Source organism: Branchiostoma lanceolatum, chromosome 19 (assembly GCF_035083965.1).
Source record: "Branchiostoma lanceolatum isolate klBraLanc5 chromosome 19, klBraLanc5.hap2, whole genome shotgun sequence".
In the NCBI taxonomy this organism is placed as follows: domain Eukaryota; kingdom Metazoa; phylum Chordata; class Leptocardii; order Amphioxiformes; family Branchiostomatidae; genus Branchiostoma; species Branchiostoma lanceolatum.
Genome location: NC_089740.1, coordinates 11371214 through 11395336, shown reverse-complemented (window position 1 = coordinate 11395336; position 24123 = coordinate 11371214). Strand labels below are relative to the sequence as shown.

General features: G+C 39.2%; 4 protein-coding genes and 1 long non-coding RNA gene across 17 annotated transcripts in view; 1 reads left to right on the top strand and 4 right to left on the bottom strand.

The window, feature by feature from the left end:
• The first annotated feature begins 1559 nt into the window (after positions 1-1559).
• Positions 1560-3951, top strand: LOC136426010 (uncharacterized). The gene is made up of 5 exons (XM_066414943.1): positions 1560-1712; positions 2569-2659; positions 2981-3039; positions 3426-3513; positions 3802-3951. Exons 1-5 carry the CDS (start codon positions 1649-1651, stop codon positions 3860-3862), a joined length of 363 nt encoding a protein of 120 aa, XP_066271040.1. The 5' UTR covers positions 1560-1648; the 3' UTR covers positions 3863-3951.
• Positions 3952-5722: 1771 nt separating this feature from the next.
• On the bottom strand, positions 5723-12742 carry LOC136425933 (uncharacterized). Its single transcript, XM_066414856.1, has 9 exons — positions 11899-12742; positions 11467-11622; positions 10990-11352; positions 10552-10703; positions 9007-10262; positions 8614-8687; positions 8198-8459; positions 6475-6545; positions 5723-6176 (listed from the first exon to the last, which is right to left on the bottom strand). The coding sequence occupies exons 1-9, from the start codon at positions 12179-12181 to the stop codon at positions 5917-5919; spliced, it is 2877 nt and encodes a 958-aa protein (XP_066270953.1). The 5' UTR covers positions 12182-12742; the 3' UTR covers positions 5723-5916.
• On the bottom strand, positions 12662-14242 carry LOC136425134 (26S proteasome non-ATPase regulatory subunit 10-like). Its single transcript, XM_066413931.1, has 6 exons — positions 14225-14242; positions 13806-13904; positions 13547-13645; positions 13156-13251; positions 12821-12936; positions 12662-12686 (listed from the first exon to the last, which is right to left on the bottom strand). Exons 1-6 carry the CDS (start codon positions 14240-14242, stop codon positions 12662-12664), a joined length of 453 nt encoding a protein of 150 aa, XP_066270028.1.
• A 42-nt stretch (positions 14243-14284) lies between these two features.
• LOC136425569 (uncharacterized) lies at positions 14285-16390 on the bottom strand. The gene is made up of 3 exons (XR_010754079.1): positions 16281-16390; positions 14847-14941; positions 14285-14375 (listed from the first exon to the last, which is right to left on the bottom strand). It is a non-coding gene; the product is annotated as an uncharacterized lncRNA (long non-coding RNA).
• Positions 16391-16668: 278 nt separating this feature from the next.
• LOC136425597 (phosphatidylinositol 4-phosphate 5-kinase type-1 alpha-like) overlaps positions 16669-24123 on the bottom strand; it is a 38791-nt gene continuing 31336 nt past the window's right edge. For 9 of the 13 annotated variants that reach the window (XM_066414515.1, XM_066414514.1, XM_066414516.1 and 6 more), the window contains one exon: positions 18248-22652. In XM_066414515.1, the coding sequence (XP_066270612.1) occupies positions 22503-22652 (150 nt within the window). In that variant the 3' untranslated portion in view covers positions 18248-22502. Of the gene's footprint in view, positions 18119-18247; positions 22653-24123 lie in introns of those variants that run through there. The other 4 variants (XM_066414522.1, XR_010754088.1, XM_066414519.1 and 1 more) reach the window with 4 other exon arrangements.

Sequence of the window (24123 nt, the reverse complement as noted above, 5' to 3'; positions counted from 1 at the left end):
CAACACATATAATATTATTGCACAACAATTAATTGTACAAGGTACAAAGTATGGCATCTGCTGGTTCTTAACTATAGTTCTATAAGGCTAATCTACCTGATACATGTGTTGGATCATGAGATTTTACAATCATTGGAAGAATTTCTAACATCGAGACCTTCTTTGATATATTTTCATATCTATACACATGGTGTGTTGTGCCTGGACCTTTATTGGCGGGACAAAGAAATATGACTATGATTATATTGTTTTCATGTTGTTGTTTTTTGTGTAGTCACTGCTTCTTAATTTTGATATTCTCCGGGTGCTTTTGTTCTGAGGTAAAACTTGTGATGTTTGTACATTTATAAATCTGTTAATGTTTTTTTTGTGTGCAAATCTTCATGTTTTGTATTTGTCTCATACTTTTCGGTATTTGTGAATCTTTTGATGTTTTGTGAATATTTTGTTGTTTCTATACTTGTAAACTTCTGTACTTGTTTCATTTCTCTTTGTAAATCTTTTGACGATTTTGTATCTGTACACCTTCTGATGTTTCTGTATTTGTCTAATTCTTTGTTTTTGTAAATCTTCTGATAAGTTTGCATTTGTTAGTCTTCTGATATGTGTAAATCATTAGATGTTTTTGTGTTTGTAAATCCTTTGATACATACTGTTATGTTGAACACACAGTCATTGATGTGCATGTTCAATGTATTCTCTGATACTGGTCTACTACTGTTCCCCCTGATATGTTGTGTTTTTAAAGTCTTTGAGATTCTTGTTGTTTGGTTGTGTTTTTTCGTTGCGATGGAGGCAATCCAAAACTAGAGTTCCACGACCTCATAACTTTGCCAAATGATGTTAACCTTTTTGACTGACGGATTCTAAAGGGGAAATTATCCCTTTCTGAAAGGCTACTCATCATGATTTAAATCTTAACTAGTGTAACAATATCACGTTGAACAAATACAACAGTGTTTTTGTCTGATGTTGCCATAATTATGAAATCTAAGTGGTTAGGAAAAGTGAACAAATGACTAAACACACAAGAGAATGGTTTACCAAACAGTGCGCGGATGTCATCCATATAATTGAATCAAATGGCCTAACAAACAATATATAATATACTATTTATTCATAAACGTACATACCGTCGCACATTCACACATCTTGCCTCTTAAAAATTGTTGAAATTGTCCAAATTAGGGGATTTACAAAATGCAGATTTTTCTGCCGTTGGTTGCAAATGGTAATGACCGGCTAACTCCTCTGGTAAACTAGTTCCAGCAACCGGTGTCTGGTAGAGGTGCTCTGTGCCGTTTATTCTGTGGTTGGTTGTTTGGTTGGCAGGCTGGTCGGTCGGTTGATCGAAATGCGCACCAAAACAAAGAGATGTAAACATGGCCTTCTGAACGGTAGTGACACGTCGTTCATACATTTATTATGTACGACAATCTTCATAATCATAGCATTTCTTGAAGCGTAGCTTCTTGGTCGGGCCAGGGAAATGTTTGTCACATCCGGGCCGATAATCGAACTATACTGTTTAATCGGAAGTGTGTTTTGTAAATACTGGTCACATGAGTCTTTAAACAGAGAATCATACACACGAACAACAGTTACTTCGTTCACCCTCCTATTAAACAACTCGACAACATATTTCGCCATGAAGTTGCTGGTTATCTTTGTGCTTTGCTGTATGGTTGGTGCCTCTGTCAGTGCCGCTATCGGTAAGTCATGATCAGTATAATGTTGTACATGTACACATACGTGTTTGAATACAGTGCGTAACTCTGTACAGCTAGAAATGGGCCGTGTACAGCTAGACTTGCATTCAAGACAGCTTTTTTACTCTTTTAATTGGCTCATTGTGAGGAATCGTATATTATCATCAGTGTATGAGCAGTTGGAACAAACTACAGCTTTCGTTAACATGTAGTTCGTAATAAATAATAAAGTAACAAGCTCATATCTCGAAACCATGATCTTGTTTCCCTGCCATATGCTATGTCGCAGTCCGTATTCTACACATTGATCGAGCCGACAACCTCGTCTATTATCATGTTATGATTTTTAGATCCGGTTTATTCATTATTTAGACTTGCACGTCTACCAATAAACGCACATACAGTACTGCAATATTAAATTTCTCTAATTTAGGCGGCAATTCGTTAATTTCATACACGGTGCTGTCCAATGATGTCTTAGTAAATTTTCACATATGGTGTACAGCTGACTTGTCCCCCAAAATGGTTTGACGTCACGAGCCATGACGTCACAGATGACGTCATGAGAACACGGCCAGTTGGCACTGTGCAAATAGCATCGATTGTTTATAGATAATGCAAAAGAAGCCCGGCACCAGCAAACAATACTATAAATACTATATAGCGTTACTTTATCGTAGAATGACAAATCATGGTAAAAACGTATTACAATAAACATATGTGAAATTTGTATCAGCTTACTCACTAGAAACCGAACTCTCTGAACAGTGAAACTGTAAATACAATGAGTTTGATCTAGTGTGATGTTTCTGGACGATCCTTACGTACAAGAAAGTTTAACACATTTTTGTCTCAACAGCATCCAACCAGTGTCCGAACGGGGAGTTCCCGGTGAACTGTTTTGTCGACCCCTGTGCCTACACTCGGTGTAGGGACGGATTCGAATGCGTGTAAGTCTTCTCTCATTGGATCTCATCACACCTCAAATTTTAACGATAATTTGGCCTTCCTGCGGGGGTACGGATCGTAGAATTCAGCTAAAAGCTCAATAGTTCGCCAGGAGAGTTCCACGGTTCACATTGCACCTGCAAATGAAAACTAAGGTGGCCAGCCAAACTCTCCAGGCAATTATTCTCCCTATAGCTGGCATAGTTAGTCTGGTAGAGACTACTTTGCACTTACGCTGTTTGGTTATTCGAAGATTAACGGTATTTATCCCATAGCAACGTTATAATTTTTGTTTCTTTCTGTGTCGTCTGTCCGCCCTACAGGTCTAACTACTGCGGTGGGTGTAATGCCGAGTGTGTCCCGGTTCAACCCTTGATCACCGGTGAGCTTTGTATTTGTTTGTGACGTCACCGGGTGATGAAATGTGTCGTCATAGTCACGTGACTACAATTGCATTATTGTATATCTAGTCATATTGAAATTTGCACTCAGCCTTTGATTTACCGCTATTTATTTGAATGTGTCCCGTGAACTTGAAACATTGATTATGCTAGATTGGGACCCAAGGTATCCACTACAAGTATCAGCTCGGTTCTTTCGTTGGAGCTTTTAGAGGGACATATACACGTACACGTACGTAGCTTTCACGTCTCGCCCGAGTGCCATGATATGCTGTATTATCATCAAACGCTATGAATTCGACATTTGGTCTCTGACAAGGCCATTGAGTGTCTCTATAATGCGCATGAAATCTCATCTTTGTTGCAGACAACGGCTGTCCCCCTGGCGTTCAGGTGGTGAACTGCTTCGTAGATCCCTGCTGGGCCATGTTGTGCGCCCCCGGATACGTCTGCAGGTAGAGTCTAACATCGCCTCACTAGTTTCTTTCATTTACATACAGATTTCCAGATATCGTTATTGCAATGTAAGGGAATTCATTGCTTATATCTAGAGCTACACGTTTTGATTTTGCAGTATTTCAGAACATTTATGTATGGTTTATTTTTAGCTTTAGCTATTGGTCTAACTAAGGTCTAAGTACTGTGGTAGATTCATTCCAAACCAACATGCGCTAGGGTCTAGCTACTGTGGTATACGCAGCTACAATCCTTCTGACACAAACGATTGTTCTTTTCTCAATAAGGTCTAACTACTGTGGCGGCTGTAACGGAGAGTGCGTCTTGCAGGACGACTTGACGGCGTGAACTTTCCTGGCTGGACATGAATACACGTCTACAGCATCCTTCGCTTGACGAAGACGGCCAAAATGACAATAAAATTACCTTACACTGCACATCACAGATCTGAGTTATTGAATACCGTTAAGCTTTGTTCTCCAAGCTCTAATGTGTGATGAGTAACAGGTTACTTAAGATATCAGACAAAAACTGAAGCATTGGGTTGTTTAATTTTTCATTTCTATTTTGTAGAACTGTACGATAGCTGTGAGCGACCTTTTTCCTCTATGGTGATAAGGATAGGTAATTTCAGGTATAAATATACCTGTGCCATGCCCCACCATTCAACACCTTAAGACAATGACGTTTAGAGAGAATATAACCTAAAACTACAGTTGATGATGGCCCGTCACAGTATTGTTTTATAGATTCACGAAAAATAGGAATTGAGTTTGCAACATCAAGGTCTCATTCCTGTGTTAGTCCGCGTGTAAAGAATCCGTCCAAAAACAATAATCGGGCATAAGAGGCGTGTGTTTAGGTAGATCATAAATTGCCTCTTATCGGCCCGACCTGATATAAGAAGAATTTGAGATGAAAGCTTGTTTATAACTGTCAGGATTGGGTAGGAAAGTTTCGTCATCCGAGCGATAGGATACGAGCGAGACGCATTTTTCTAGGAGTGCTGAGGTCGGCGCTGGCGGTACAACAGCGGCCTCGTGCGGATAGTGGGTACTTGCAGTTTGAAATGCGATAAATATCGTTGTCACGGTTATATTTGGGTGAATCTTTTTTTATTTTATGATGAATACGTGTGCTTCCAACAGAAAGTAAAACGACTCCATCATATTTTTTTTTCTAGATTTTTAGTCATAAAATTGCGTATTTCAACGTTGATTCCAATGGAACAGCCCAACACAGGAATGAGACCTCAAAGACCACGGAGACTGTCGGCTTTCAGCCTCCACGCCACGTCGAGAGTTTGAGGCAGTTTCATTTTCCTTCCGCGAGAGAAAGTAGTCCGTTCCATGACTCCGGGCGAGGGCGTCAACACCCGATGGTCTCCCCTTTAAGAATTCCGACTTTCAAGCCAATACACCGCTCCGAAGTGATATCAATCTAGCCTCAAAATGTCTGAATGCTTGCAACAGCGAACCGTGGGCCATTTTGAGCCAGTTGTACGTCCTATGACACCCCGGCGTCGGGACTACTTACAACAAAGCTCGTTGCTTGAGTTTACAACTATGTATTTTAATTATTTCATAGTACATGTATCCTTGAATTGTAAGCTTCCCGGTTTACTCCTACAGATTTTTATACCGATATTCAACCTGTATCCATTTGATGATATGACATGAAATTCGTTGATTTTAGTGTAAATTCTCCCCGTGTTTTTACCTCCTTGCCGGTATCAAAACAAAAAGAAATCAAGCGCATAGAATAGACCAAAGTCTCTTCTTTCTGATGGTATATAACTTATTAGTTTTGAGGCCAATCAAAATTGCAATAAAAGAACTGAATATCGACAGGTCTGACTTATTGCACACTCTGTTACTTTTGTGATTGAGAGGTTCTGTTGTATTTACGTTTGGCTTCTGGCCACCCTTGCACAGTTGTACTATTGTTATTTCTACTAATTGTGATTACTTGTTTGTTCAAAATAAACAATAAACCAAATAAACAATGAACTATTTCCATATGTGCATTGGGGAAGGACAGATATGTTTGAGAGAAAGAACACACAAGAGTGTTTTACACTGTGTGACTCTGGATACTAAAGATGTTTCAAGTTTCATCATATTACACTGTGCCATACACAGCAAGTCCCACTTCTAGCCTGAACCCTCATAAATATACTTCTTCACAAATAAACAAACCAACATCACATTTGCAGGAAAATCGGTGGACGTCAGTTTACTAAGGCCAACTTACAATGGTCCTATAATGTGAATTTTTCTTTGAGTTGCTTTGTCTGGTAATCAACGAAACCATTCATTTGCCTTGGCGTGCTGATATGATTTTGATAAAAAGTAAATCAACTATATACCAATGAAGATATCTGGAGGTAGCATTCTTCTGAACTACAGTCTTAAACTCGTGTCAAGCTTCTCAGCTGTAGCTATCTCTTCCGCCGACACAAGGGCCTCTTTTAAACTCTCCACACTGGCACGACTGCCTGCTACTTGAATCCAAAGTTTGAGGGCTTCCCAGCAACATTCACGTGGGTCTCCTTGATGCTCCTCACTGACTTGGTCAACCTGCGCCTCAGTGAGACCAAGATGACGGCTGAGCTCCATCCAGCGCGGACACACGTCCTCAACGATGACAGGGAAACAATCCTCTGGAAGTTAAGGATATAGAATTGCAAATCCAAGGGTTATTACTTTCACAACAAACTTTTCTCTTATCTTGTGTACAATATCAATGGTAGCTTTGGCAAGATTATGCAAAGGTTTTAAGTATTCCAGATACATTTCATTTCATTTATTTATCTTACCAGTGGATACACTCATTTAGAGTCACAAATGAATGGAACCAAACATATCTAGGTCTACTTGCTAAATGACCTCATGGATCCGTAGAAAACATACAGGAAAGTATGCAAAAATGCTGCATATGAAATTATCACTTGCACTCACCTACTTGTGGTGAAAGCTTAACCCCTGAAGGCTCTGTCTTGCTTGACTTCGTGTTTCCTGTCTGCTGTAGCCTAATGGGCAAGTAAAGTGGTTAGAATCGGGTAGCACTGTGAAATCTGGCGATATCGAACAGCAACATGTTATATGAAATCTAAAACATCCGTGCAACATTTACAGCTTTTGTAACTTTTGGACAACATACATCACATCCACTTCCGGGTCAGCTGAACCCTTGTATCCGGTCAGTCTCCTGTTACAAACTTGGACCCGGGTCAGCCATCAAAAACACTCAGACACACACCAAGACAAACAAACAAACAGGCTGAAAACAATACCTCCGTTTCATAGAGGTATACATTTGAGCTTGGGTAATTTTGTTATCTACATGGAATAGCAAACATTTCAGGTTGAACAAGAGTTCTACGACCTCATACCTTCGTCAAATGATTTTGACCTTTATGACTGACGTATTTGGAGTGTTTTTCATCAATCATCAATCATACCAGTTGACCCTCTTCACCCAAATAACATAAGTTGTCCAAACCTCCTTGTTATGACTATGAGCTTAACAAAGAAGGTTATGCTAACATTTATCATCATTTATGCAAATAAGCTCCCTCCTTATTAGCATAATTTGATTCAATGGTGTTCACATTCACACAACTTCCTAATGCCACAAGTATGAAATTGCCGTCATTTACTAGTATGGAATTATAGTAGTTTCTCATTAATTATGCTAATTAGGCCCACATTTGCATATTTCCTGTCTATCAACATTCCTCTCTTCCTTAGTTACAAATGTCACATATTTGAATAGTCATATCATGGAACACAGCAGATTTTTAAAATGGCCTCATTAATTATGCGAGTAAGAATTTGATTTGCATAATTATCATCCAATCATACAAAGCATCACGTAAGCTATCTACATACCAAAAATCATGACCATCCATCAAGACCATCTCGAGTTATAGTTTTTCTCATTAATTATGTCAATGAGGTTCTCATTTGCAAAGCTGATATCTATTAATATTTCTCTCTTCCTCAGTTACATATGTCACATGTTTAAGAGTCCTATCATGGAAATTGATGGATGTATAAACTTTCCTCATTTATTATGCAAATTAGATACTGATTTGCATAATAAGTATCTAATCATGTACATCAGCACTCAAGCTATGCACTTACAGAAATTTATGACCATCCACCAAGCCCTTCTTGAGTAATTCCCTTTCACAGTCTGAAGCAAAACCTGCCCCTGCTATAGCCAACCCATAGGTCTGCTTGGAGACTACCTTACCATTATGCCTACAGCTGGCTCACAGCCAATTTGTGTAACTGACGTTTCCTGCCCTCAACATGACCCCTCAGGACCTTCTTGCCCTATCCATGACGCCTTGGAAAACAACAGCCGACACGTACACATACTTCAGCATACAATGTAACACATTTTTACACTTTTCTCGTTAATTATGCAAAACACTTCGCCCAAAATCTAATCATCTTGAGATTTCCCACATACACACCGACACACCAACTACGACAACAAACCATCCAGGCGTTCTCGACTTATTCTGTTCACTAACAGACACACAGACAAGCACCATCGAATAACCTTGTCGACGAAACCATTCGTCGACGAAGGTAATAACTTTGTTATCTTATAGAATAGCAAACTTTTCAGCTTGGATAATTTTGTTATCTGCATGGAACTTCTACTCACATGCTGTCAATCGCCTCGACTGTTGGCATCTCTCTAATAGAGACAAGTGCATCCTTCAGTCTCGGTATGGTTGCACGACTGCCGGTAATCTGAATCCACCGATCACAAACGGCCCTACAACACTTCCTCGGGTCCCCACGATGGCGTTCGTCGATCTCGTCGATATTTGTAGACGTGAGGTCCAGATGGTGACCAAGCTCTCGCCATTTAGGGCAAGCGTTTCTCACGACGATGTTGAAACATATCTGCAAACTCTGCACAGCTGAAAATGTCATAGTAAAACGTTAACTGGTAAATCTCCATACACAAGTCAGGATCATACAGTTGAAAATCGCAACATAACAATAGTTATGATATCCATCAAGCTAGATCGCAGCAATATGACGCAATAGGACCATATATGACCATGTAGTTACCTGACTGTACTGTCGCAGCATCTGATGTTCCAAGTGGTTGCGCTTTCCCCAGGTGGTCGCCACCATGTGGCTGTCTAGTGTGCAAAAGCAGCAATAGGTTAACTACATGGTCTAAAGTGATCGATTTATGGCCATCATACCGACGCCGGTTTCTTCATGGTACAAAGTCACCTTCCTTTGTATTGTTGTGACGTCAGTTCGTCACAGAGAGCTAGAACATCATGGCATTGGCTGGTGGTCTTGAATTTTTCAGTCAATACACTTCGTTCTGTTTGTACGTTTATGTGCGTCTTATTCACTCCCTAATTAAGTAGGATTAGAGTCCTCAACACTGGCTTGATATTACTTTTATTGGCCCTTTTCTACATACTAAATGGTCACTATGGTACTTACGGATCCTGAAACCAGTCTGCCAGACCTATGTCTTGGCTTGTGGCAGTTGCCGGTGCGTAGGTCTCACACACAGCTTCCCCATCTCTGAAGCATTCGGCAACGTTTGCGTCAGCGATGTGGAGAAAGCGTTCAGCATCCTCTTTCCCTTTATGACCTTCACAGCAGCATCTAAAGCACCACCTGTAGCTGATACCCGGTATCCACTTGTGGATGAGTTCCCTTAGGTCTTCATTTAGGCCTTTCCTCACGCTTGGACCATGACTGAACCGACTTCCTTCATCCTTAACTGACGAGAGTAACTCAACTCTCAGATAGAACCGCTCTTTTGTGACAAGGAAGGTCTGCTTGCGATTGGTTGTGATGAACCTTGCACATCTTGCGTAGGCTAGTTGTGGTTTCACTTTGTTGTACCGGCGCATGCAACAGATAACTAAGCGATGGTACAGCCCAACTGGACAGAACTTACCATCAAATACAATGAATATTGGCTTGCTGCATGTTATGCCAGGAGGATAAAGCTTCGCAGAATCAGGTTCTGTGGTCAGCAGCGAGGGGACAAAGTACGTTGTCTCCACTGACTCGTCACGGTCAGATCCCCTCTCTCTGTCATGGTACCCATAGCACTGAAGGACGAGATCGAACCTGTCCATAAGTTCCAACAGCTCTTGCTTGTGGTCCATCAAGTTGTACTGGAGAGCTTCCTTCCTGTGTGTCCACACGTACTCTATCAGTCGATTCGTCAGTTCTCCAGTTTCCTTCAGTCGGTCCCACTCCTCCTTGACAGCCGGGTCCCGGTACAGCGGGATGGTGATGATGGTTTTGCAGACATCAACTAACCACTGAGGGTCAAGGATCACAAAGTTTTGGAGACTTTCAGTGGGAAAGAAGATGATGTCTCCCCTGAGATGTAGGAACTTCAGAATACCAATGGCGTTCTCCTCTGGTGTAACTCCTGCAGGAGGGCGTGCAGTTTCCATTGCTTCCATCACCCTCTCCATACTGCAGTATCTTGTACCCTGCTTGTACATCTCCAACAACTTTGACCTCAATTCCAACCATTTGATTGGGATCTTCTCTCCCATGTAGCTCTGCTGCCTGGCAACGTCTAAGATGAACTGTCTTAGGTTGCTCACTTCCTGGTCTTCTGGATTTCGCTTCGTGTTATCTACAGAAAAATACCTGTCCCTAACATGTTTGTCTATGACTCGTCCTTTCAAGTGGTGTCTGATGTTCCTGTGATATTCTTCCTCAATTTCCTAAAATAAAATTTGAGATATAGGTCAACCAATATCTTTCGCACTCAATGTCCTTCGCAATTTTGAATTTCCTGCAAAAGAGCACTATATGAAGACAAGTTTATCAGGAGTGGTTTGCATACAGCAAGAAACTTTTTTAATGCTTAAATGAAAAATGCTATTCTATGATATTCAACTTTAGCTCCATGGCGCTACAAAAGTAGCGGTAGAAGCAAATATGTCCCACCTGGCAACCAGAAGATGAATATGTCTACGAACAGCAAATTTGATATATATACAATGTACGAACCTTGGTGACTTGGTCCCTGTGCGTGCAGATGACGACCACAGTTGGCTCGATGTCTCGTTTTCCCGCTGTGTCTTCATCTTCGTAGTACGACAAAGAGCCTTTGAAGGGTCTTGTGTGTGCTCGGATGGATTCCAGATGGTAATCGATGAAGTCTGATCGGTGCACATTAGAAAAAAATCAATGATACACTTCTTTCTGCTAGAAACATTTTCTTTAAAGAAGTTGTTGGTTTAGTCAGCGATTACTAGTTATATAGCGGTTAGTGGCAATGTAAACGAAATGTCAGTCTATGTCAATGCTTTCATAGTGAACAAGTAACAGCATACCTCGTACCAAAATCCAATCCAACTGCACTCAGTCTAACACACTCAGTGAAGATCTATAAAACTTCGTAATTTTACATTTGCTGATTCATTTAAACTATTGCCTTCTACCTACCTCTTTCTTCAATGCATTGGCTTGCTGGACCTCCACTCGCGGTGCTTGAATCAACCGGAGCGTGCAGAGGTTTGGTGAGATTCAACGTAAGACCGTAAATGGCTCGGTGGGTGTAGAAGACCTGTTGAGTGCTGTAGAATATCTCCTGCCCACCAAAATCCCAGATAGAAATCTGTGGGTGCTCTCTTGTACCTGTTGGGTTTGACTGTGCGCCTTTTTCTTCTTGAAGGATTTTTGCTGCTGTAAGAAAGGTCTCCGGTAGCACGGGTGGCTTCTCAGTCATCTGTGCTTTCTCAAGTAAGCTGGACAGTTCTTCGGATGGAGGCTTTTCCGTAGGAGAGCTTTTATTAAGCTCTTTTGCCCCTAAAATAGATAGGTTTTCAATTAGACTCATTCTAGATCTCTACATTGGGATGCATAAAAAGCAAGGAAATGATACAACACACCAGCTCGATAACGACAACATATATCATATACCTGAACTGTCAAGTTGCTCGGAGTCTGCTGGCCCCTCAACATGCTGCTCTGGCTGTGATGTCATCGACTGCTCTTTTTCTTCTTCTTCTTCTTGTTTTTGGGTCCTCAGTTTTTTCATCTGCTCTGCGACAGCATACGGAAAGTGATCCTGAAGACCTAGAAATAATGAATGGTTCTAGATATTCAAATTATGAAATACAAAAATGCAGCGCCCGTTAACCATATTCATAATGTGAACGTACAATCTCAATCTATAAAAATAGCTCTAAAGTGTATCTGATGATATCCAAACTCTGGTTTACATTTGTATATTGAGTAGAAAGTCGTGAATACCAATAAAACAACAATTTTAAGGGTAGACATGAAACAATTGCACAGTGTCTAACGTCAGAAATAGACAATTGAAATCTGGGCATAGGAAAATATGAATACCTTCAATCTTCCTCCATTGTTCAGTCTTGGTCATGATGCATGGATGGATTGCGATCCCATCAGTGATTTTCCAGTCCGGCTCAAAGTCTTCTCCGACCAGACTACTAACTAGGTTGGTTTTTCCGTTACCGTACTTTCCAATCAGTACAAATCTAGTACTGAAGACCTCGGTAAAACCCTCTTCACAGGCACGATCATATAGAGCTCTCATTTCAGGGCCTCCGAGTTCTACTTCCGTCGGTACAGACGCCGATGCCTCTTGCTCTTTTGCAGCTGGAAACATTCTCGATTCATTAGACTCTTAGAATGACTATGTACTAGCCTATGTTTGTCAACGGCGAGTATGGGAAAAACCAACTATGCTGGCACCCAGATAGCTACATGTAACTATATACGAACTAAATTACTTATAACTGGTCAGTAGATCTTAATTGGGTGCATGGCGGATCATGAAGTTTATCAAGACAAAGAAGATGGACCGTTTGACGTTCTTAATAAATGGCCAGTAGAATGACCTTTGATTTCATGATCTCGAGCTCCCTTCCCAATATCTGCTTGGATATTACTAAATGGCTAACGCATGACACACCATACAAATAATCAAGCAGTAACAGACAATAGCATTACTATATATGGTTGATATAGGATTACCACACACCTTAACAAGCAATCTATTGATTTTTTACCTCCTTCTACCATTACTAGCAAGAGGTATGCTGTATCTTACCCTGAAAGAAAAAAGAAATACCGGTGTGAGTATATTTCAATCGCACACACACAGCTGTTTTCTGATATTGTGAGGAAAAAAACAAAAACTTATTGTTATAATCTTAAGAATGAAATATGGGATTGGAATCAACATGATCAGCTAATTGGTCATATTTTTAATGCCAAAAAAAATGATAAGATCATAAAAACGTACGAGGAGCTTATTTTGTGTTCTTCAAAAACTTTCATTATGGCCTTTTTGTCTTTAGCTGAGACCCTCTTTCCGTATCTGAAGTCCTTTCCAATCACCTCATCTGCTCTCTTACCGCCCTAGAAAAAATTATCACTATTTTAATTAAGAAACAATTCCATACATGTAATATATTTACTTAAACACATAAGCACATAACAACCAGGAATGTTATGTACTTGCGTACAGATCTAATTCAACTGTACACGTACGCGTTAATAATAACAGTGTAAACAGTGACCAAAAATGCAACTTTTTTCCTGAAACAATGTTTGGCAACGTTGGTAGTCAGCACGTACTTTATTTTTCATACTGGCATCGGCCCCTGCTGCCAGTAGTTCTGCGACACAATTGCGGTGCCCACATATAGCCGCATCGTGAAGAGGTGTAACATCCTGTGTAAAGAGTTGTACAAGTCCAATTTAGGACAACACTATGATATGAATACTACAGTACACTATCCTTTTTTAAACATAGAAGATATTGATATCTTAGCTGACTTAAGCTTGGGAATAGTATATTTCCCCAATAACAACATCCTTTTCGATAAGTATATCAATATGCATAATCTATGAATATATTATCAATGTATATAGAAATAATATATACATATATCAATTTTACAAGGAAGTATCCTTATGTGAGCAAAGGATCAGTAAACAAAATCCCGCACACAGCAGATGTACCTACATAACTATCACTTGCGTTGGGATCGGCGCCAGCTTCCAGTAAGATTTTCATATCATTCGTAGAGCCATTCTGTGCTGCCTCGTGGAGTGGCGAGTTTCCCTAAAACAGACACAAACCAAGAAAAAGTCAATAATTTCATTTCTGAAACATTTATGGTGCCGAAAAAATTTAATGCTCGCAAATCACAACATAGCTGTACATAATATGTACAGCTATGTTGTGATTTGCGAGCATTGAATATGATAAGAAATGTACCTACATCTTTATCTCGTGCGTTGGGATTTGCTCCATGTTTGATCAGGGCATGTGTTGTTCCTGTATGCCCTCTGCTGACTGCGTAGAACAGGGCAGTGATACCCTGGAACAGACATTGTGACAGAATGTGAAATGAATATGCAGGCAAGCTGAGCATACACCTCCGAAGAAGAGAACAAACTGGTGGTGTAACATGATAAAAGAAGTCGATAAGCTAATGATAGTTTTTAAGATAATTATCTAATTAACTAAGATGAATCAGATTAATTGCGAGATTTCTATTACTCTTCATTTTCATTACTCTTCTATCATTTTGGATATCTAACTTAATGCATATTGTGCATGAATACTAGTATGCAATTAAGTTCATTGTCCTCAAATCATTGTATTCACTACTCAAAAGATTAAACGGGCACAATTTACCAAGAAGACCCTACTCATGTGACATGTTATTTTCTGAAGATACTTGTCATTGTCAACTTACCTTTTTATCAGTACCGTTGGGGCTTATTCCCTCAGACAGTAACTGTTCGACTCTGGCCGTGTTGCCCCGCTTTGCAGCGTCTCGTAGCGTCTGTAGGACAGTAGGATACGTTTTAGGTAATTTGATTCTTTCGTCCCAACCTTAAACTCGGAAACTGTAATGATAACATACCGGCAGTGAATGCTATGGTGACAACTTGTCACCATAGCATTCACTGTCGTAATGTTACTGACAATACATATACCCACGAATTTCGTTCAATACATAATAACGCCGAAGGATGTTTATACCGGCTATGCAGATACAGATACATAAAAACATGGAGCGTCAATGACTTACAATTGAGAAGGAGTCATTCAAAACCGGATAGTCAAACCTGTATTCGTGGTCACCTTTGCATATTGACCACCTGTCCTTAGCGGTCAATTTTCGTCATTCCTTTGAGTGGCCGCTATAGACAGGTTTTACTGTATATTATCAATCTACTTGGACCCTGATAAGGTCTGTGAGGACAAACTCTTTTTGCCTTTTAGTGACTGTGACAGCATAAAATGCACCAACCTCCTCCTTTGTCTTCTTCGAGTCCATAGCTGCACGCTACAATACACGGAATCAATGCCGACACAACCGATGTGGAACTTCCTGTTTGGGATTACCTGTTGTATGAGCACAATATCAATATCGTGCTATATCAAATGAGTGCACGAAAGCAAGGAATATTTAACGTAAAATTGATTTTCTTTTCCCGTCATATAACTAAATTTCAGAATGATATGTATTGTTGTCATTGTCTAAAAGCATGTAAAAGGCACATGTTAATTCATGCAAAATACAACATTCCATTGGCAATGTTACCACCCCCAACAATGCAACACCGCCCCCCCCCCCCGTCAGTGTATCGTGTATGAGTAAGAATCAATTTGGCAACAAGAGAAACATGGGCGTTACATAATTAATGAAACTTCACACACCGGTATCCAATTTTGACGTTGCCCTCTGAAATAATATATTAAGCTATCAGAATAAGAATATCAGCTATAGAAACATTCGCCAAAAATCGCTTCCTATTGGTCATCAAACGATATGAACAATCCGTTAATATGGTCGCACAGCAATTATGGTTAACAGATCTGATGCCATATTTGTGGCAAGGACAATCTTAAAAAACTGTATCTCTGCTAACGTGTTTCTTTGAGAATTGACGGGACGTGAGAGAGCCACATAAATCCCACCATTGTCGCTTTACATTCTGGAAATTTGGCCATATGCCCATGAGGAAATATTCAATGCCTTCATTAAAACGCTAAAATTCCCTTAAATATCAACCCAAGAACTCTAAAAGTGATACTGCTTCAGGAGTGTTTCCTAAAAACGTTGTCAATGTCGTGTGGACAATCCAACAACGAAGGGGTATTCGGGAGTACAACTGTAAGTTATTGAGTTCAGGTGGAATGTACATTTGTGTTGTTCGTCGTTGTTTTTCGTTGTTGTCTCGTAAGTTATCTTGTCAAAAGGGCGGCAGATAAATCTTACTATAATAGCAATACTTCTGAATCCATGTTTTGGTAACTAGTGTGTTTGATAGCACTTCACAAATTTGATTTATGTTGGTATAGCCTCAGGTAGTTTGATAGGTCGAACACGGTCGGTTACGTCTGAACAATTGTCCCAACTCAGATTACAACCGCAACAAAATGGCGGCAACGTCGTTTTCTGTATTTACTACAGCGTAACCGTTTGTACTTTTAATGTTACACTTTTGCCAAGATTGTAGTATTGTAAGTGATGTTATCTTAAAAAATACTTACAGATGGTTGCTGATAAGGCAACAACTACGCCGTATTTGCAAAGGGGGTACAACGTCCCACCAACGCGAAGAACCTGTCCGCCATGTTTACTACAATTAAACCGAGTGAAGGCAGGTGACCCCAAGATATACATTACCGAAGAACATACTATTAGAGAGAAAGAAATGGTACAAGTGATTATTCTTACCCTTTTCTCAGAAACATCACAGAATCCTCCGCCGGCCCTTGCAGTAGATTTGAACTCGTTGGTTTCCTTCTCACGCCCAAAGATGTAACGCTACGTCATGTACCTGTGACCTCCGACATTCAATGAAGTTAACCCCCGGCTTTCCGGTAACGTTACAAAACAACAATAGGAAGCTCAGCCTTTCTGTCTGCCACACTATATGACAGGGGTGGCTAAGTATTTATACAAGTATTTATATGAATTTGAATTAAAACAGACAGGTTTTATTCAAAGCATATACGATTCTAATGAAATTTGTAGGAAATTTACATGTAGAGCCCTTGGTAAAACGAACGGGTGTAAGAAAACCAACAAATCTTATGAAAACTCGACCAAGAATCATGCAACATCAGCAGATGTTTAATCAAAATGCATAGGTTTCAAAGTACAGGTTGTAGACTTTCATAGAATTCTCCAATAGTTGCAATCATACTACTCTACATGGAAAACGCGAGGACAGCAAGCTAGCATTTTTTCATTCTCCTGTGGTGAAGTTGATAACATGTTACATCAACATTCGAGAAATAGTTCATTTTACAAAACATTCTTAATAGTTGCGTTATAACCAGAGCTGGCTGATTTGTTGTTTCAATGCGTTATATGATATTCAATCATTGTTCTCCATTGATGTTAACATGACAATATGTAAAGAGTTGAATAAAACAGGTGACTTACGTGTAATTATAAAATTAAGAAAATAACGGGAAAACAAAAACTGAACGCACTGGGTTGTTTTTATTTTGTATAACTGTACAATAGCTGTTTCAAATTGTATAAAACTTTTTTAGTCAAAGATACATCATATCTTGTTTGGATCCCTTATCATTCAACTGATATGTAAACCATCCGCTTGCGCTTGATCATTTTCCCCGTTACTTCCTTCTGTATTTCTGCTCAACCTAGCCTCTATGGCAGGCTTTTTGGCTGCAACCAGAAAGAACTGTAATACAATTAGAAAACAGCACATAACTGGAAAGGAAGACCAAGCCAAGATGCCTGTAATAGAGTCTAGCTCAACCACCTCTGTGCTCTTGCCGTCTAGCTTGCCCACACCACTGGTTAATACCCACTTCTTCCTCTATAATGTATCGTCCTTTTCCCCGCACGGTGCCCTATTTCTCAACACTTTCTTCTTTGCTATTGCTAGTTTTCAAGTTGACTACAACCCACTGAGCAGACATGAGCCAGGTTTTGGTCTTTTTTCTAGAATGATTCTATCGTTATGCTAGATTCAACTCTTTCTCTGAATATCACCTACTCTGCCTGCCAGTTTTTGGTTAGTTTAAGGGCTACAGTATTTCACATATTTGTAACTGTTACATTGAGGACCACAAAATGCTTATAAAATCGCCAGATATAAATCAACATTTCTTTGAGTGCATGCAGTTTAAGAAGTTCACTTCGACAAAGCTAAAGGCAACATACTAGCACTATGGATCTAAATATGGTAAATATTGGAATTGGCCCCAGCTAAGGATTTCATTCTTGCCTGTTCCACTGAGAAAACCGTTAGTGATTAGACTAATAAGTAAAAAATGTGTTGGTTAATCAAAGCTTTGTCCCTGACTTACATTTCATAAAGCTAAAATTATTCAGGCATTGTAGTTTTAACGACATCCGGCTGCTTTCTGAATGTTTATCACTTTTCCCCGCCCACAGAAATTTACTGTCTTAAGCCAGCTGCATCATGGGAAGGGTCAGTGACCTCCTCTGGGGGCCTGGCCATCTTTCAAATGATGACGTCATGATCCCACTGAAATGTTGCCGCTGTGCATCATGGGAATTGTCCGTGACCTCCTCTGGTTACAAATATGGATTGAGAGCAGTATATTTAGAAGAGAAATACATGTAGATTAAGAAAGCATATTGATAGACGAAAACGTCTAAAATAGTATGAAGGTGTGTATGAATCATGCAAGAGTCCATGCTATTTTCATGTCTTTTTTAATCCACCCCATTCCCCCATGTACACCACAATATATATAAGCGTGGATTTCACATATTTCTCACAAAGTCACGCCTTTGACAACAACAGTTCACAAATCACTGTAGCACTGCACTTACCAACCTACCCACCCCTGTCAAAAATGGCACCGTCCCGCTCAACATGACAGTACATTTAACTATGGACGGGTACATTTTAACCAGCAGGGGTGGACAGAAATGCAGAGCGCAGAATACAAATACATTTTTCACATAAAATGATAATACAACATCACAGAACATAAGCTACACATTGAATTACCTATAAAGTATGTAGCACACGTATTGTATTGCAAGTGGGAAAGAGCTTTTATCTTAGATTTTTTATACAACTTCCTTCTTGACAATTAAGAATCACTCAATAGTTCACAGATGAAAATTTATCTACTTGTGTCACATATTACTAGTAGGCATGTGAAATGCATGATACAAATGTACAAATATCAATGCTAGCTACCCCTCCAGTTCAAATGGTATATTCCTGGGCTATCCCATGATGATTTGAGCTGTTCTGTATACTCCTTTATCAAAATCAAAAGGTAGAAAGAAACTGTATGCAAATCTACTTGCCCTTTCTCTAGGTTTGCAAAGGTTAGTAAATCTTGGGGTATCTACATGTAGTTATTCTTAGACTTTCCCAAGACTAATCTGACAGTTTCCTAAAATCTAAGATCTTTCCAAAGACTTTGTATAACTTTTAAACTCATATTCGGGAGAAACCGTGGAGAGAAAGCTGAGCACAATAAGCTAGTTCATGGTTTATACTGAGCATGAACAGTGTGATGCATTGTAGGTAATATGTCAAAGTTGAAGGCCCTTTAAACATGTCTGGACATGTATTTAGCAGAGTCTGGACAAGAACTGTTTATAAGTTTGGGTCCTTCACCTTTGACATGGCGGATGTGCAGTTCAAACCTTGAACCAGCTTATTCCTACTGCTGTTGCAAATGATACTTTTACCTTTAGAGAAGTTGTTCATTTTCAAGATACATACAAACCTTGAAAAGTAGATGGTTATTTTCTAGCAATAACAAAGACTGAGACACTGGCATCTCTTTTAAAACATAAGCTTGCTATGTTTGAACCTCGAAATGGTCTACCGGTTGTTTTCATTAAAATCTCTGCAAATCCAAAGCATTTGAAAAACATATAAAACATCAGTGTCATTCAGAGTTATGCAATAACTATGATCTGGTTTCCATTTAAAACAAAAGGTTTTGAAAACTTCAAAGTTTATGCATTGTCTGGAGTCGGCGACGGCAATAGCTGTTTTCATTGGAAACTCTCTAATATCATGACTACTTATGTATTACTTAGCTCTGCACAAAGACTTGCCAAAAATACAGTTTAAGTTTTTTATATATATTCATACAACAAATGTGCATATGTTAGTTTGCTGTGTTGAGGGGAATTGTCATAGTTGGATTGCTTACCCAAAATTGTCAATTCTGACGCCATTTTTTGAATGCAACATTACACATGTACAAGCATTGCGAACAATTCTATGCTATCATTTCAACATTGAGGACATTACTAACTTCTTGCATATCTCACAACTTGCCCCAATATGGAGCCTTAAAAATGCAGAACCATTAAAAGCTTTACAAAAGGAAAGTTATCAAACTGCATTCAAATACGTTCTAGTTACACCACAGTTAATATAGCCAAGCCACAACTGAGTACTACATGTTGAGCTATGTTATACAACTGTACATTGTGAAGAAGTCGCACATTGCTTACATGGGTGTGAATGTCCAAGCCATTTTCCCATTTCTTCAATCTGTTACAAGTAGGTCTGAAAGAAGGGAGTGAAAGAATCCAGGAGGGAAGAAGATGGGACAAAGAGAAGGAAGAAATGAAACAAAAATTAATAATTATCTTTGAAGATGATTGACATGATCAAGAACATGCTTTAATATGAGAAACATGCAACAAGATTGGTTCTACATTTCACTATTTTGATTGGCTGGTGTGGATCACATGATCATAAGGGCTGCCAAGTGATTGGGTAGAGATCATGTGACCAACATTCAATCAGCAATAATGAAACAAAAGTATCAACCATTTCATTAGCAACACGCACACATATATATTATGGATATGACTATAACAAGCAAACCAAACAGCATGCAAAGCACAATAAAGGACGTGTCAAGATGTTAGTAGGGAAAAACTAGTTTCAAAGAAGTTTCTGAATTTTTTTAAAAATATGATCGTGATGTAAGGAAAGTGGGACATCGCAGTGACAGCGGTAAATTCATTTTCTTTCTTATTTGCTTGTTATCAAAACAATATTTGAGAGTCATTGTTTACAATGTGACTGGCACTTAACAGTCAAAATTCAAATTGGCCAATCAACAGGTAGTACTGTAAAAGGAACCAGGGTGTGTCTGGCAGTCTGGCAATTTTCTTGTTCATCCTTTCACTTGAGTAAAATCCTTCAGCAAAAAGAGTATAGTGTTTATATGTGCAGAACTTGGCTTCTGTATCGTGTTGCAGAACATTCTAAGTACAGAATTTGGAAAAGCTTATTACGCTTATATTATAGCAACAACAAGAAAACAACAATAGATCAGCCCAAGCAAGATGCATAAGCAAAAGAAAAGAATAAAGAAAGGCAGAAATGAAGATGAGATGAAAAGAAAAGAACCTCAGAACCGTGGCGTAAGAAATTAAGCACATCGGGAGTGAGTTCAACTGTTGGATCCCTCTTGCTGGCTCTCTGAACACAGAACATATGGGACAAAAATAGTCAACCTAAGATGTGGAAGTGGAACGGAACTTTTTTCAATCTTGTTACTGTCTCCTATTATGGTCACTGATTCCAATTATCATTATTTTTGATATTGCTATGACTACAGTCGTGTTTTGCAAAAAGTTTTTGCATCATTCTGCCATATTTCATTATGTTTCTTCTGTATACAGAGGAAAATGAACAATGCTTCACACTACGTATAAAAGTATTTCCATGGTGGATATTGAGATGGACAGTTGCTTGTCCAATGTGACAAGCAGCCTATAAGCTTGTTCATGGTCCCAACTGCACATGCACAGCGAGATGCATTCTGGGCTACATGTCAAAGTTGAAGCCCCCTCAGACAGAAACAAGACAGTTTAAAGCATGGTCTAGGCAAGAACCTAACCTTTGACATATTACCCACAATGCATCTCACTGCTCATGTGTAGCTTGAACGATGAACAGACTTATTGTTTAAATTCTTATTGAGGGAATCTATTACATTCGAGTGGTGTCTTAATCTGAAAAAGCAAAGGACCATGATTCCCCTATGAGTCTTCCTACGTGTAACTCTGCAAAACGACGCTTGCACTCAATGCAAAGAGACAGAGAGAAGCAAGAATTTAGCACAGGAAAGAGGCAGGAAAAATACCACTGTACACCCCCAAAACAGTGAAATACCCCAATGGATACATATTTGATTCACAGACTTGGGACACTTCCACTTTGAAGTGGGGGTGTACAGGCAGGAAAAACGACAGGCAAGCAAATTAATAGGTCCAAAGTCATCCTAACTAGTATGATGCACAGGAAGAATTATAGAAATTTATTAGATGATGGAAAAAAAGACCTTGTCAGCCCATATCTTCTTCTCAGGTATGCTTGCGATACAAAACGAGAAGAAAAATGCATGAATTTATGAAAAATCCAAGCAACATTGGGGAGGAGAGGACAGGGAATATTAGGAATTAAGAGTAGTTATCTCATAATCACGAGGTGCACAACAATCCATCAACTTCAACTAGTATTTGATTTTGATTGATATTTTGTTAAGAATCATGATTTGCTTAGTTCATTACAGGACAGGTATTTTCAAGACAGGCATTTTGAGGACAGGTGTTAGATTCCATGTAATGAGCTTTTTGACCATAAACCGATCCATAACTCCGCCCACTGCTGTCAACATGTGCAAACAAAAGACAGAAACATTTAATAAATGCACATATCAGACGGTCATGCAGCCATTCCCTCATTGGTGGAAACGCTAATTGCCACCATATCATTGATTGAACTGCTGAATAGATCGGTCTATTGAATTAGAACGTGAAGCAGTTTAAATTAAAATTTCATTCAAAACATTTGCTTCAAATCATTGGTCACAGATGTGTCTTTCTTCACCTGACACAAAATGCTTTACATTAGGCTTGTCCCTGAGGCTTTGCCAAAAACAGTTTTCTGTCCATCTAAACTTTTGTTGCCCTGTACACAGAACTGAGTAGCGATCCCTTGCCAGGTAGACTAATGCTGCTAGGAACCGGCCGGCCGACTAGCTGGCGGCTTTGTGCACCTCGCAGACTATGGGAGTCGGGCGGTGGGTAAGGAAACGAGTCAAGCTGAGGGGTCGGAACAAAACATGAAGATGGGTCAACCACAAACGTTTCACAAGTATACAGTATGCTGAGATCTATGTTATGTAAAGGACTATTAGAAAGAAAAACACCAATGGCACATACTGCAATATTACATGAAGATTTATCGCTCGTTCTCATTTAAATGTACACATTTTGTAATCTCCGTTACCGATTGAAATAAGACGTTCCTGACATTAGGATATGCCACATATAAGGTGCCAAACTGTAGTTTTTATGACGACTTAAAACATTTCTAGCTTTTAAAAACGGCAGTTTGGTACCTTACATGTGGCATATCTTAATGTCAGGAACGTCTTACTTGTAACGGTAAGGGAGATTACAAAATGTGTACATTTAAATGAGAACGAGCGTTATATCCCAATGTATATGTTTCTTATGATTCAGATTGCTGCGATACTAATCAGAATGTCTAATCTTCCCCCTGCTGAGATGGCCTTTTGATACCAATTTGTAAGTCATGGGCAGTGTAAAATCAACAATTTCTGCAACTTTTCACAGATATTCTGTATGCAATGGCCAAAACTAAGCCATTTGAGGCAAGTACACATACAGTGTAGCATCTTTTTTTAATGAAGACCAAGAAATCAATTACATGATGTGCTGTACTGTTTTCCAAAAAAAGCATCACAACAGGACAGCATGTACTATTGGTGCTGTATTCTTTCCTACAGAGAAGGCATGAATATAAATGAATATGAATGAAAATGAGAAGAAAAATGAAATGATAATGATAAAGTCTAAGTAGTGTTAATCTGAAAGAGAAGAAAAGAAGTTAAAATGGCTAAAAATGATGTCAAGAGGATTGAATAATGTTTAGCTATTAAAAAGAGATGGAGCTCACAATGTTTTGCCTGGAGGAATTTGGGAGGAACAATTGGTGAAAAAAATGATTTATTGATGACTTTGTGCATCCCACATGTCGGTGAAGTTGTGGCACAATTTTATGTGGATGTGAGAATTATCTATTGGTGAGAATAATCTATCATATCAAAACAAAAAGATGTGCGGGATCGGAACTGCAAATTAAAAATGATGCACACTGTGTTACCATCGCACCATGCATACTTCTTTTAATCATTATGGTACATCGACTTGAAATGTTACAGTAATCTCTAGGTTCTGGTCAAAGCATTATTTATAGTGACAAGGGGGACTGGAATCATCAGGCTTGATGTGACATCATCCCTAATTTGCAAATTAGAAACATTATCCCAAATATCTAAATTAGACAACCATCCACAAAGCATCGTTTTGATTGACAAGTTGAGAAGTTTCTAATGTGAAATGATGATGTCACAGCAAGGCCTATGGTGCAAAATTGTGCAACATAAAGATGGACTATGAAGATTTTCTCACTCAGAATACTGGTCAGCTTACAATGTGCTGTACATCAAGTATCTGTATCTGCATAGCCTGTATGACCGTCCTTCGG